Below are 15143 nucleotides of genomic sequence, written 5' to 3' on the forward strand. Positions count from 1 at the left end.
AAATAAATTGGCGCAAGACTGCAGCCAAATATAATTTTTTCCCTTTTTTGAAAACGAAAGGCCCCACTGCCTCTAGTGAATGAATAATCTAAGTTTAATAACTGTGCTGTGTCCCTGCTAATGTGTCACAGAACGTGAGGGTAGCAGAGTTATTAACTTTGGCAGAGCAGGTATTTTTTTTCCCAATTAAGGAAAGCAAATGGCGAAGCCAGCAGTAAACCGTAGCTGGGTGCGTCTGATTTTTAAACTTTGCACACGCAGCCGACACGTATCCACCGCCCTTAGGACGGACAGAGGCAGGACAAATAGAATTATTTTCAGTTTTTTTCCACCAAAAGGCAGCACTGCGTATATTCAATGAACATGAGAAGTTTAATAACTGTGCTGTGTCCCTGCTAATGTGTCACAGAACGTGAGGGTAGCAGAGTTATTAACTCTGGCAGAGCAGGTATTTTTTTTCCCAATTAAGGAAAGCAAATGGCGAAGCCAGGAGTAAAACGTAGCTGGGTGCGTCTGATTTTTAAACGTTGCACACGCAGCCGACACGTGTCCACCGCCCTTAGGACGGACAGAGGCAGGACAAATAGAATTATTTTCAGTTTTTTTCCACCAAAAGGCAGCACTGCGTATATTCAATGAACATGAGAAGTTTAATAACTGTGCTGTGTCCCTGCTAATGTGTCACAGAACGTGAGGGTAGCAGAGTTATTAACTCTGGCAGAGCAGGTATTTTTTTTCCCAATTAAGGAAAGCAAATGGCGAAGCCAGGAGTAAAACGTAGCTGGGTGCGTCTGATTTTTAAACGTTGCACACGCAGCCGACACGTGTCCACAGCCCTTAGGACGGACAGAGGCAGGACAAATAGTTTTTTTTTCAGTTTTTTTCCACCAAAAGGCAGCACTGCGTATATTCAATGAACATGAGAAGTTTAATAACTGTGCTGTGGCCCTGCTAATGTGTCACAGAACGTGAGGGTAGCAGAGTTATTAACTCTGGCAGAGCAGGTATTTTTTTTCCCAATTAAGGAAAGCAAATGGCGAAGCCAGGAGTAAAACGTAGCTGGGTGCGTCTGATTTTTAAACGTTGCACACGCAGCCGACACGTGTCCACAGCCCTTAGGACGGACAGAGGCAGGACAAATAGTTTTTTTTTCAGTTTTTTTCCACCGAAAGGCAGCACTGCGTATATTCAATGAACATGAGAAGTTTAATAACTGTGCTGTGGCCCTGCTAATGTGTCACAGAACGTGAGGGTAGCAGAGTTATTAACTCTGGCAGAGCAGGTATTTTTTTTCCCAATTAAGGAAAGCAAATGGCGAAGCCAGGAGTAAAACGTAGCTGGGTGCGTCTGATTTTTAAACGTTGCACACGCAGCCGACACGTGTCCACAGCCCTTAGGACGGACAGAGGCAGGACAAATAGTTTTTTTTTCAGTTTTTTTCCACCGAAAGGCAGCACTGCGTATATTCAATGAACATGAGAAGTTTAATAACTGTGCTGTGGCCCTGCTAATGTGTCACAGAACGTGAGGGTAGCAGAGTTATTAACTCTGGCAGAGCAGTTATTTTTTTTCCCAATTAAGGAAAGCAAATGGCGAAGCCAGGAGTAAAACGTAGCTGGGTGCGTCTGATTTTTAAACGTTGCACACGCAGCCGACACGTGTCCACAACCCTTAGGACGGACAGAGGCAGGACAAATAGTTTTTTTTTCAGTTTTTTTCCACCAAAAGGCAGCACTGCGTATATTCAATGAACATGAGAAGTTTAATAACTGTGCTGTGGCCCTGCTAATGTGTCACAGAACGTGAGGGTAGCAGAGTTATTAACTCTGGCAGAGCAGGTATTTTTTTTCCCAATTAAGGAAAGCAAATGGCGAAGCCAGCAGTAAACCGTAGCTGGGTGCGTCTGATTTTTAAACGTTGCACACGCAGCCGACACGTGTCCACAGCCCTTAGGACGGACAGAGGCAGGACAAATAGAATTATTTTCAGTTTTTTTCCACCAAAAGGCAGCACTGCGTATATTCAATGAATAATAACTGTGTTGTGGCCCTGCCTACACAATTCTTTCCCTGCAGTATCAATGGAGGGTGCAATGCTCTGCAGAGGCGATTTTGAGAAGAAAAAAAAATGCAGCACAGCTAACAGCAGCCTGGACAGTACTGCACACGGATAAATATGGCCCTAGACAGGACCGTTGAGGTTCTTGAAGGCTACACTCACTCCTAACACTCTCCCTGCCTATGCAACACTTCTGTCCCTAATGCCGGGTGCAACGCTCTGCAGAGACGATTTTGAGAAGAAAAAAAAATTGCCACTGCTAACAGCAGCCAACACACAGCTATCAGTGGCCCTAATAAGGACCTTTGGGGGTCTTGAAGCCTACACTAACTACCAATTCTTTCCCTACAGCAGCTCCGGTACAAACAGCACTGTCCCTCATCTAACTCACCAGGCATCTGAGGCGAGCCGCGGGAGGGGCCGACTTTTATATTAGGCGAACACCTGATCTCGCCAGCCACTCACTGCAGGGGGGTGGTATAGGGCTTGAACGACGCAGGGGGAAGTTGTAATGCCTTCCCTGTCTTTCAATTGGCCAGAAAAGCGCGCAAACGTCTCAGGGAAGGAAGTGAAAGTAACCAGAACACCGCATGGTGTTCGTTACGAATAACGAACATCCCGAACACCCTAATATTCGCACGAATATCAAGCTCGGACAAACACGTTCGCTCATCTCTAGTGACGTACAAATTTAACATTACTTATTAACATTTTGTTTTCCTACACCAAACCAAGAATTCAAAGGCTCAAAGGTTTCAGAATGATGGATATCCCCACAAATGACTCCATTTTGAAAATGACACCCCTTAATATATTCACTGAGGGGGTCAGGAGTATTTTGACCCCACAAGTTTTTTTCAGAAGTTAATGCAATTTAGAGGAGAAAAAATAAAATTTCATATTTTTGCAAATATGTCATTTTAGAGGCAGGTTGTTTTTCTAGAGTGCACATGAAAGTGAGGAGTTACACCCCCAAATGGATACCCCTATTTGTCCTGTGTTCAGAAACATACCCATTGTAGCCCTAATCTTATATTTGTATGCACAACAGGGCCCAAAATGAAAGGAGCAGCCAGTGGCTTTCAGAACAGCCATTTTGCTTAAAGGACTTTTAGGCCGCATTGCAAACTTGTAGAGCCCTTGAATGTCCAAAATGATGGAGAACCCCCACAAATGACCCTATTTTGAAAACTAGACCCCTTAACGAATTCATCTAGGGGTGCACTGTGGATTTTGACCCCACAGTTTTTGAATGGATCTAAGCAAAGCAGAAGGGAAAAAATTATGATTTACATTTTTTTGACAATTGTGTCATTTTAAAAACAAGAATGAGGACCTGCACCCTAAAATTGATACCCCTGCTTGTCCTGTGTTCAGAAACATACCCATTGTGACCCTAATCTTATGTCCGTATGCACAACGGGGCCCAAACCAAAAGGAGCAGGCGGCTTTTTTCAGAACTCAAAATTTGCTTGAAAGTGATTTAGACAACCCCCACAAATGACCCCATTCTAAAAACTAGACCCTTAACAAATTCATGTAGGGGTGTACTGTGTATTTTGAATCCACAGTTTTTGAATGAATCTAAGGAAACCAGAAGGAAGAAATTACGATCACGATAAAATCACGATTAATAATGTTGGAAGACCACAGACTCATTAAATGTATTAATGTTATTAAAAGTACGAATACTTACTATTACTATTCTCTGGTGGCATGCAAACACTTGAACAATTATAACTGCAACACTTTTCAACATTTGGGCATCCAGTGTCAGAGTTACAAGATGGGCGTACTCCCCTAACACAAACTCTATTGGGGGATGGACAGACACCGTTCTTCTCTAAAAAAAATAAAAGGTTCAGAATCAGAATGGAGCAGAAGAGATAAAGATACACAAATACACCGATACAATCAATAAGATATACAGTGTTTTTCTCCTGAAAATAAGAACGACTCCTAAAATGAGCCATACCTCATTTTTGTGGGTTGGGAGTCTTGAAACATAAGCCCAGCCCCGTAAATAAGCCCTAGTTACTTTACATAAAAAAAAAAGCAATACTTACCTAGCGGACACCATCCGGGTCTCTCCCACATTAAATGGCTGTGATTGGTTCTCGAGCACCATGGCTCAGCCAATCACTGCGGCACTTGATGAACTAATCAGAGCAATCGCTTGCTGAAGGCGCTGAGAACAGCACTGAAGCCTGCCTGAACTGTGGAGAACAGCGGGAGGGATCCGGACAGTGCCTGCTAGGTAAGTATTATGACATTCCCTGAAAGTAAGACCCTTTGCCTTTTTTGGGTCAAAAATTAAAATAAGACAGGGTTTTTTTTTAGGGAAACACAGTAGATGCAGTTAAGATGGCATGTTATATTGTATGTCCGCTGTGGTTGTCTCTATTATGGGGATCTAATGCTGGAAAGTGACACGCAAAAATGTACTATTACTTCCCGCTGCACATGCCTGACCATCGTTGTTCTCTCCAGTGCTTGGGCGGTTGCGGCTAATTACAATGCATGAGGCTGGACTACATAGAGATGGAGATTATAGGTGATCCTGATGGTCCAAGTGCCAAGTGATTCATTAATACAGACATTCGTTCATGGATCGGGGAGATGACAAACAGAGTAAGGCCTTAGTCAGACGGGCGTTTTTTCGCGCGATTTGCGGATCGCATGACGGATGCGCATCCGCAAATCGCGTGACCGGTGCGCACAAGTCGCCCGAAAATCTGCTCCTAGCCGCGTTTCATTAGAAACGGGCCGGAGCTGTCCAGCGCATTGCATTCAATGGAGACGGCAATAGAGCCGACTCCATTTAAAGCAATGCGCACGCCGGCAGCCCATTGCTTTCAATGGAGCGGCTGTATTGCCGCTCCATTGAATTCAATGGGCAAACATCGTTCTTCTCTGCCACAGCTGTTACAGCTGTGGCAGAGAAGAATGATTTGTCTTCTATATGTTCTCAATGGGGTCAGCGCTGCTGCCGCCAGCCCCATTGAGCGCATATACAGCAGAGAACAGGAATCGCAGATCGCAGATAGGTGCGATCTGCGATTTTTTTGTTCTATAATTTATCGGACGAGCGCATAAAAAGCGCTCATGTGTCCGATACCATTGCAAAGCAATGGTTTTATAAAATTGCCGGACGCATGCGCATGCGCAAATCGCGGCTAAAAACGCCCGTCTGACTAAGGCCTCAGAATAAGTTTGTTTGAAATATGCCAACCAATATACATATATTGAAGTAATTAGGTTAAATGAGAGAACAAGGGAATATTTAGTTATTAGACTAAAAAGACATCTATATATACACATGATTTCTTAAGTGGCATGTACCTTCTAATAAATTTGGTGCATTTTACATCAACACACTTCAGTATCAGATCTTAATAAATGTCCCCTCTGAATTGTACTGTTCCTCTGTTATTATTACTAGAAATTTAAATTGACAGTTGGGTGTGACCAGTTGGAGGCGTATTTCTGTAAACTGTCATTATGTCCATTGCAGTGAAAGGCAGTCCAGAAATGGGGAGAGGCGCCTGCTCTTCCAGGAGACCACATAATATTCCGGGAGATTTAACTAGTATGTCTATATGAAAACAACCGCAGCCTTCCACATTACGGTCAATATTCTTGTAGTTTATTGCTGTGGATACATTATTATCATACATATAATAACCACTACTGCTGAGCAAGGACTGATAACGGAGTAAACAGGAAGGACAATGTCAATTATGGTGTATTTGGATATAATAACTTACCTCCCACTGAAGGCCAACAGGTATTTCCACCCTTTGTTGTGCAACACTTAGCTTTAGGAGCGCACTCGCTGTCAGAAGTACACATGTCATCATTGGTGTTAGAAGGGATCTCCGATGGATTTGGGCATGAGCCAGGCCTTTCTGTAGACACACAGAAGATCGTGGATATAGTGAATATACTGCATAGCAAGAAAATATATAACTATAGAAAAACAAAAATACAACCCTTATAGGTGCTCGCTAACAATGAAAAAAAAGAAGAAATAGGGGGCCTCTTCACAAACGTGAAAATTGACCATCTCCATCTGTATTAGGGCTCCTGCACACTTGCGTTTTTCTTGCACGTTTTTTTTTTTCACGCGAATGTCAATGGGACTTTCTAGTGTTAAAAACTAAAGATGAGCGAACCTACTCGGCCACGCCCCTTTTTCGCCCGAGCGATTTTCGAGTACTTCCGTACTTGGGTGAGTGGGGGGTTGCAGCGGGGAGTGGGGGCGAGAGGGAGAGAGAGAGGGCTCCCCCCTGTTCCCCGCTGCTCCCCCCCGCTCCGCCACGCCTCCCCCCGTCCCCCGAATCTTTTTACCCAAGTACGGAAGTACTGGAAAATCGCGGTGCTCGATCGAGTAATTACTCGAAACGAGCATATTCGCTCATCTCTATTAAAAACGTATCGCACAACAATTGCAAAGCACAAACTTGTGATGCGCTTTGAAGATTAGAAAATCCCATTGACAATCACGTGAAAAAAAAAGCAGTGATGTCACAGCATTAAAAAAAACGCAAGTGGGTGTGAGCCCTATTACAGAGCTGTTTTTTGTACTTTGAATGTGTGGATTTTCACTTTTGAGCATTGCTTTAATTTGTACATACATGTCATCTGCATGATAAAGTTGAGTTATTCATTGCATTATCTTCTATTGATCCTGTTCCTACTGCTCCTCCTGATTTACGGCTGTTGCACAGAGCCCAAAGCTGTATTTTCTGCTGTTTGCAACCTTTTCAGCAGATACAGTACTCTCCCCCTAACATCATATATCAGCTGATATCATGTAATGGGACATATATTCTCCATCAGATTATTGTACCGTCCTTACGTAAGGTGGCAGGTGGATGGGCGACAAACAAACTGGGACAATCTGTGCAGGTAAGTCTTTCTTTGCTCAAGGTGATTTGGCAGCTGAACTTTAGAAGTCACATCAGGTTTTCAACACAACTCGCAGAACACTGGAACAGTCTCTATCTATCGATAACAAAAACCCGTATGCTTGAACAGCCTCTACACTACTGTTGTAACCCGAAGTTAACGGGGCCCCTCCATAATGTATGAATGCTTTGTATTGTCAGTGTCTTTCATGTTGTATGAATATGATGTATTGTACTTCTGCAGCACTGAATGGGTTAACTGTCTGGTATGGGAGACGTCTGAGAAATGTATCTTGTTGTTTGTCACATGAGCGTGCTTTATATGTGTATGCAAGATTTTGCAAACGGGTCCTTTCCAGTCTGGCAGTTTAGTCAGGCGAGTCCAGTCTGAGCTGCGAGTGAGCCACACAGACACCACCGTTCCTGTGTTGCTAGAAATGGAAGAGGAGGAAAGGTAACCTCAGCCTTCCCTTGGACAGCTGCACCCAGGAGATACCAGTGGTGCCCTCTTGGATGGAGAGCGAGTGGAACCGCCATTGTAGTGTGGAGTATCTTCCCAACCTGAGTGTTGACTGGTAGAGAGAGAGGGAAAGGAGTTTGTACCGGGAACAGAGCCCTGCAGATAAGTGGGAATGTAAATTCTCTGCGCCCCTGTGATTTCCTCCCTGTCTCACCACTTTGTGATTTTTGCACTACTGTTGCTGCTGGTGTGAGTTCATGTCGTTATTGGACTCTAAAATAAGTTGCTGCAAGTAAAGACGCACTGCCGACCGTTCATATCTTTGCTATTCAAATGTTTCCCTGTGAGTGTGGGCCATTTATTTCAACATCTGGATTCACTGCAGAGGAAGGAACGGTGGTGTCACCTGCGACAAGAAACTGTTAAGGTAAACCAAGTATTGGGTTACCCCTTTAAAAGGCCTTCCCTTGGTTACTTGGACAGGTCCCGTGCTACCCTCAGGGTCGGAGATGGTAGAACCCGTGACAAGGCCCAAACTCTACCCCACTGTCTACTAGGCTACAAAAAAAGATAAAATAGGTCAGCACTACCCAATGGAAATATATCTCAATAGAAATGTATAGGTGCACGTTAAACCATGGCTGCAACATACAGTAGAAGCAGAAACCAAAAATGGCAACAGCACGCTAAATACATTTACTATCAGAGGTATACATACCTATAATCAATACTCTAACCACATTAAATAATGCAAGGTTCTTGGTATATAATTTGATCAAATTACATTGGCCCATCTACCAACGTCCAGGTGACCAAGCTTTCAGATGGGTCCTAACGCTAATACCAGGTGGTAAATCTCAACCTGGGAAAGTTGGGTACCTACCTCTCAGAATTCCCCTCTCTTGGGACTAAGCCTACAAATAAAACCAGGGAAGGTAGGATACCATTTATATGCTCCAGTAGGAGGGACAGAAGGTAAATGTGTGGCAGGTATGCACGACCAAGTGAAGGCAGACAAAACTTGTACAAAAAAAGATAAAATAGGTCAGCACTACCCAATTGAAATATATCTCAATAGAAATATATAGGTGCACGTTAAACCATGGCTGCAACATATGGTAGAAGCAGAAACCAAAAATGGCAACAGCACGCAAAATAAATTCACTATCAGAGGTATACATACCTATAATCTAACCACATTAAATAATGCAAGGTTCTTAGTATATAATTTGGTCACCTGGATGTTGGTAGATGGGCCAATGCAATTTCATCAAATTATATACGAAGAACCTTGCATTAACCTAACTATCCAGACATTTGCTGGGAATCTCTATCAGGCAAAAGTAATGGATCCAACCACTGGCGTAACTATAGGGGATTCAGGCCCATAACGCCTCTCTTCTCCATATAGGGAGCCCAGTACTATGAATAAAGCATTATAGTTGGGGGCCCTGTTACAGGTTTTACATTAGGGCCCAGAAGCTTCAAGTTACGCCTCTGGATCCAACAAATTCTTGGTGACAATTTTATCTTCCAAAAGGTAGAAGAGACAACAAGGGGATCTGCGATCTTGGACTTAATTCTTACCAACAGGGAGGAATTGGTTGAGGAAGTACCAGTAGCTGTGACCTTAGGAGGCAGTGATTATGCTAGCCTTGAATTTTGGATAACAAGGGGAGGAAGACCTGAGAAGACTCAAACTTCAATTTTGGATTTCAGAAAGGCAGTTTTTAATAAACTAATGGCTAGATATTCTTAAGGACTGAAATGTCCAATAAGGTTGGGAAATATTGCGAAATGAGATTTTCAAAGCAATCAGGTTTGTTTGCTTGGTTTCCACACAGGCTTCCGACATTTGACAGTCATTTTTGTTGTGTTATTTTACCAGAATCCAGGGTCGGAGGTCATGGAAAATCAGACCCTGATGTCATCGAGCTCTAACACGGAGTCTCTATACCTCATTAGCAGTATACTGTATGCCGGCGGTGTTGTATAGCGCACATATACTGACCTGCAGCAGGCATCTTGCAGAATTTGAAGTCGTTGTCTGAACAGCATTTTTTTACTCCATCACATTCTCCATCGTTTTTGCAAAAATTTTCGTTAGATTCCCTTCCTGATGATGTGTACCTCCTTTCTTTGGGGCACTCTCCAGGTTTATCAGTGTCTAAAAGAAAATTACAGATAAAGTAGTTTATTTACCATTTTCACAATTGGTTGCAAAACTAGATTCACCCATAACCCAATGTCTGCAATGAAAAGTGACAATCGCAACAAGTTCTTTGGAGGCATGGAGGGAATCTTTAAGCACTCCAAGAGTGCAGCCTTATTTGGTACTTAAAAGTGGGTTCTAAGACTAAGATATTGATGACTTAATCTAAGGATAGGTCATCAATGTCTGACAGGTGGGGGTCCACTGCTCAGGTTCCCCACGATCAGCTGTTTGAAGATGCAGCAATGTTTGGGTGAGCGTTGTGGCTGCATCAGTGCAAATTATGCTTGCCATCTTTGTCACCCCAAAAAATCAGCCAAAGTGAATGAAGGATGCGTGGACGTGGTTTGGGGTGTGGTTAGAGGGGTGGCTTATCATGACATAGTTTTTCACTCCATTATTCTAATGGCCCCAACTAATAATTCTGCCCCCCCCCCCATGTGGCCCCAATAGTAATAGTGCCCTCAGTAGTATCCCCAATGGTACTAGTGACCCCTTAATGGCCCCAGTAGTAATAGTGCCTTGTTAGTGAGCCCAGTAATAATAGTGACCCTCATTTAGTGGCCTCAGAATTAATAGTGGACATCCAGTCTGGCAGCAACCACACGCCATCAATCATGCATTAACTCACTCTATCTGTACCATAGGTCCGCAGACCACTGCTCCTATAATCAGATGGTGACCCCATCCTCCCCCCTCCTTTGCCCCCACTGTTTTTGTATTCCTGCAGACAGATGCTGTCCTGTGCACAGCACATAAGTCAGGGGTCACAGTCTGATTATAGCAGCAGCAGCCAGACAGATGCTACAGACAGAGTGAGATAAATGCTTGATTGAGGGTATGGGGTTGCTGCGAGGTCATAGGTCCACTAAGAGGGACACTATTAATACTGGGGCCACTAAAAGGGTCACAGCTGACAGTTATTTTTCACTGGCCATCAATATGGCCAATAAAAAAGAAATTTTGGCAATGGCCTTTAGGCTTAATTATAGGCCAGGCTGGGGACTTACCAGCCGGGTAGCAATCCTAGTGCACATTGTTTGATGGCTGTTCCTGGTATAACAGCTCTATCCCATTCACTTGATTGGGACTGAGCTTCTCTCAGGCCATGTGACCAATGAATGGGACATCACTAGCCAGAGAGGAGGCCACAGCACTCATACAAGCACCTTGGCCAATTCAAACAGCTGATGGTGGGGATCTTGAGCGTCAGGCCCCCATTGATCTCATAGTAACCTAACTTGAGGATAGGTCATGAATATTTAAACCCCAGAAAACGCCTTTCATAACAGCAATTTTTGGATTTGTTCAACTTTACCTTACAAAAGCCATACAGTTTTTATTTTGCCATCAACCATGTGAGGTCTTGATTTTTGTAGGACAAATAGCTTCTTTTTTGGGATATATATAACGTACTACATGAATTTTATAACTTTTTGGTGAGGAAGGGGTGAAAAACAGCAATCCTTCCATTGCTCTTTAATATTTTCTTTTTTAACTGCGTTCACCATGTGACATAACTGACGTTATAACATTTTTCTGGGGGTCATTATTAGAGATGAGCGAGCACACTCGGCAAGCTGAGTTACTCGAGCAAGTCTCGCTCATCTCAAGTAACTGCCTTCTCCTCTGAGCATGCTCGGCGGGGGGGGGGGGGGGGGGGGCGGCGGAAGGTAGCGGGGGGGGGGGGGAGAGAGAGAGAGATCTCCCTCACTCTCCCCCTTCCCCGCTCTCCCCCGCAGCCCAATGCTGCCCCCCCCCGAACATGCTCGGAGGAGAAGTCAGTTACTCGAGATGAGCGAGGCTTGCTCGAGTAACTCACCTTACCATTACAATGATACCAAAATTATATATTTTTTTAAATTTCTTTTTATTGTTCCATAAAAATCACTTAAAGGGGTTGTCCCGCGCCGAAACGTTTTTTTTTTTTTTTCAATAGCCCCCCCCGTTCGGCGCGAGACAAACCCGATGCAGGGGTTAAAAAAAACAAACGGATAGTACTTACCCGAATCCCCGCGCTGCGGCGACTTCTTACTCACCTTGCGAAGATGGCCGCCGGGATCTTCACCCACGATGGACAGCAGGTCTTCTCCCATGGTGCACCGTGGGCTCTGTGCGTTCCATTGCCGATTCCAGCCTCCTGATTGGTTGGAATCGGCACACGTGACGGGGCGGAGCTACAAGGAGCAGCTCCCCAGCACGAGCGGCCCCATTCAGAAGGGAGAAGACCGGACTGCGCAAGCGCGTCTAATCGGGAGATTAGACGCTGAAATTAGACGGCACCATGGAGACGAGGACGCTAGCAACAGAACAGGTAAGTGAATAACTTCTGTATGGCTCATAATTAATGCACGATGTACATTACAAAGTGCATTAATATGGCCATACAGAAGTGTATAACCCCACTTGCTTTCGCGGGACAGCCCCTTTAATTTCTTTAAATTATTTGTTTTTGGCATCGCTGCACTCAAACACCACTACTTTTTTACGTTTTCATCTACACAGCTAGGTGAGGACATGTGTTTTAACTGGACGAACTGTCGTTTATAGGTACCAATTTGTGGGGGCATACAAAGTTTTGATCACTTTTTAGTGCTTTTTTTGGAGGTGGAATGAGCCAAGAACCGCATTTTTGCATTTTGCAGTGTTCACTATGGATGCAGCAATACTAAGTATGTATTTCTTCTATTTATTTATTTTAATGGCTATGCCAAAAAAGGTGTGTTTTTTTTTCAATTTGTAAATTTTATTTCCTTTTCAACTATTCTTTATGTTTCAGATGGGGCATTAAACATGTGATTTTCTGATTGCTCATGTAATACACCACAATACTTCTACATTGCAGTATATTATTTATTGCTACATTAGATTTTATAGCTATGGTAGGCCTTAAGGCCACTCTTAGGCATCCTATCCACTGTCTCGCCCATATCGAGAACGGTACTTCTGCGTACCGTTTTACCTGTCACTGCAAGGGTTGCTTCTATGGCTGCTTTCAGACGAGCTACAAAATCACACGATTTTCTCATGATGCGACAGCGCTACAAATCGCATGTATGTGAAGCTCATGCTTTCCTATGGGCTCTTTCACATTAGCAATGTTTTGTCTGATGCTATCTTGCGAGAGATAAAAATCGCAACATGCTCTACACAGCCACGATTTGCAAATTTTTTTTTTCTAGCCCATGTTTCCCTATGGAGCCTTCATTTGTGTTGCATTGCATGTTGCGTTGCACAAAATCACGGTTTTCGTGCTGTGCGATGCAACTTTAACAGTAGGAAATCCTACAGTTTCCCCCAAAATAGGCCCTAGCTCAGTGATGGCAAACCTTTTAGAGACCAACTGCCCAAACTGCAGCCCAAAACCCAAAATTTACTGCAAAGTGCCAACATGTCAGGGGGCGGGGCTTATCACGACGTACGATTTTACCCCCGTCGTTCTAAAAAAAACAGGGCTGCTTCAAAATAGGCAGCGTGCAGATTTTGACTGCTTTTACAATGTGGAAATACTGTAGAATGTCCTCAGCGGAAATTTCTGTGGACCCCCACCCAGTGATAATAGTAACCACCCCCAGCGGCTCCAGCAATAATAGTGATCCCCCCAGCGGCCCCAGCATTCTTAAGCTGCCACTTCCTAGTCAGGAGGTTCAAAAATCCCGCCTTCAGGAAGCGCTGGCTCTGATTGGTTCTCAAGCACTACAGCTCAGTCAATCCCTGCAGTGCTCGATGAACCAATCACAGACATCGCATTGAAATGAGTCGTGTTTGGAAAGCTTGTGTCTAGGGGCTAGATCATGTACGTAAATTAGTTTTGCAGCCTAAGCTGAACTTTTGCATATGGGCTCCTGAGCCTCTAGCTACACCCCTGGATAAAGAATAATTTGCTGATCCGTAGGGGGGCTCACCATGTCCTGTTCTCCATCATGGTGAGGGTTTCTTCTTTCCCAGCAGTGGCATAAGATTGAATGCTCGGTCAATGTTCCATTCGCTTTCAGTGGGATTGCCAAAATTTCGGAGCGACACCCCCTTGGGTAATTCTGTCATTCCCATTAAAATGAAAGGAGCACTTACCTAACTTTTCAGCTGTTATAGGACCATAAATATGGAAGCATAAGGGTGCTTTTACATGTACCAGAATTGGCAGCACAATTTTACGCCATACGGGAAAAAAAAGTATAGAATGCAGATTTAGATACGGATTTGAAAATGTCTTACATCCTCAGCAAATCCGCAATAAAATTCACATGTAGACATGCATATTTTGAGTTCCACGGTGGAACATTCCGCTGTGTGTTGGGTGTTACGTGTGAAAGCCCCCTGAGGTTATGTCCACATGGGGTAGTTTTGCTGTGGATTTTTGAAGTACTTACAGTAGCGGTTTTAAAAATTTCATCCACATGTTGTGGAAAAATCTCCACCAAACCGGTGCGGAAATTGACATGTGGTGAGAAATTTATATCCACAGTATGTCAATTACAGCACCAGATATACTGTAGAATCCCCCTCTTCTAATGAGGGGGTGAAATCCACACCAAAATCTTTGTAAAATTCTGCACCAAATGGTGCTGTTTTTGATGCAGATTTTCTGTTGTGGACCTTCCATATCACATCCGTCCAGTGTGCACATAGCCTAAGGGAGGTGTGTGCTCTGGGAAATTAAAAGCAAACATACAGCACAGTAGCTCAGTGGAGTTTTATTAACATAGTAAATATTACTGTGAGTTTCGCCTTAAGGTGATTTTCTCAAGGTTCTATAACAGGTTTTTTTCTACAGTGTGTTAAGCAACTTTAGAAAAAGTTTCACATACAGCGTTCAGTGTCCTTTTTGTGTTATGCATTTTTCAGCTTTTCTATATTTTTATCTAAATAGCTGCTGGCAGATGCTAGCTGGGGATCTACAGGGTGAGGCAAAAGTCTGGACACATGCCAATACGTCTTTTGGAGGCCTGTACAGGCAGTCTATGTATAAAGAGAATCTCTCTTCATACATCCCGCGTATCGGCTGTTTCTTACAGCCGACATCCGGAGACAACAGCTCCAATGAGCCACACAGCTCATAGGACCTGTTAACCCTTAAATTGCCACTGTCAATTCTGACAGTGGCATTTAAATCCCCTGCATGATGTTTGGGGGTCCCGTACGGCCCCCTGCGATGAGATCGCAGGGAGCCGTGCGGGTGTCATGCCAGCCAAGGGCCTTCTGAAAGGCCCCAGGGCTGTCATGACAGAATGCCTATCAAGCCATCCCCGTGGGGTGGCTTGATAGACTGCCTGCCCGATAGCAGTATGACTTCAAACTGCAGGAGCGATGTTGTCCCCTCTGGAGACTTTAAAAAAAAAGTAAAAATAAGGACAATAATGTTTCACTAATTTTTTTTAAGTAATAAAAGTTTAATAATAAAACAAAAATACATATTTGGTATCGTTGCATACATAAAATCCGATCTATTGAAGTAATGCATTATTTTCCAGCACGATAAATGCTGTCAGAAAAAATATAAAGA

At 43.7% G+C, this 15143-nt stretch overlaps 1 protein-coding gene across 3 annotated transcripts in view; it reads right to left on the reverse strand.

The window, feature by feature from the left end:
- The window catches only part of WFDC3 (WAP four-disulfide core domain 3), a 79200-nt gene that overhangs the window by 11826 nt on the left and 52231 nt on the right, over positions 1–15143 (reverse strand). For 2 of the 3 annotated variants that reach the window (XM_066587239.1, XM_066587238.1), the window contains exons 2-4: positions 9440–9595; positions 5826–5966; positions 3755–3901 (exon numbers count right to left, since the gene is read on the reverse strand). In XM_066587239.1, the coding sequence (XP_066443336.1) occupies positions 3755–3901; positions 5826–5966; positions 9440–9595 (444 nt within the window). The remainder of the gene's footprint in view (positions 1–3754; positions 3902–5825; positions 5967–9439; positions 9596–15143) is intronic. The other variant, XM_066587241.1, reaches the window with a different exon arrangement.

This window comes from Eleutherodactylus coqui, chromosome 13 (genome assembly GCF_035609145.1).
Source record: "Eleutherodactylus coqui strain aEleCoq1 chromosome 13, aEleCoq1.hap1, whole genome shotgun sequence".
In the NCBI taxonomy this organism is placed as follows: Eukaryota; Metazoa; Chordata; class Amphibia; order Anura; family Eleutherodactylidae; genus Eleutherodactylus; species Eleutherodactylus coqui.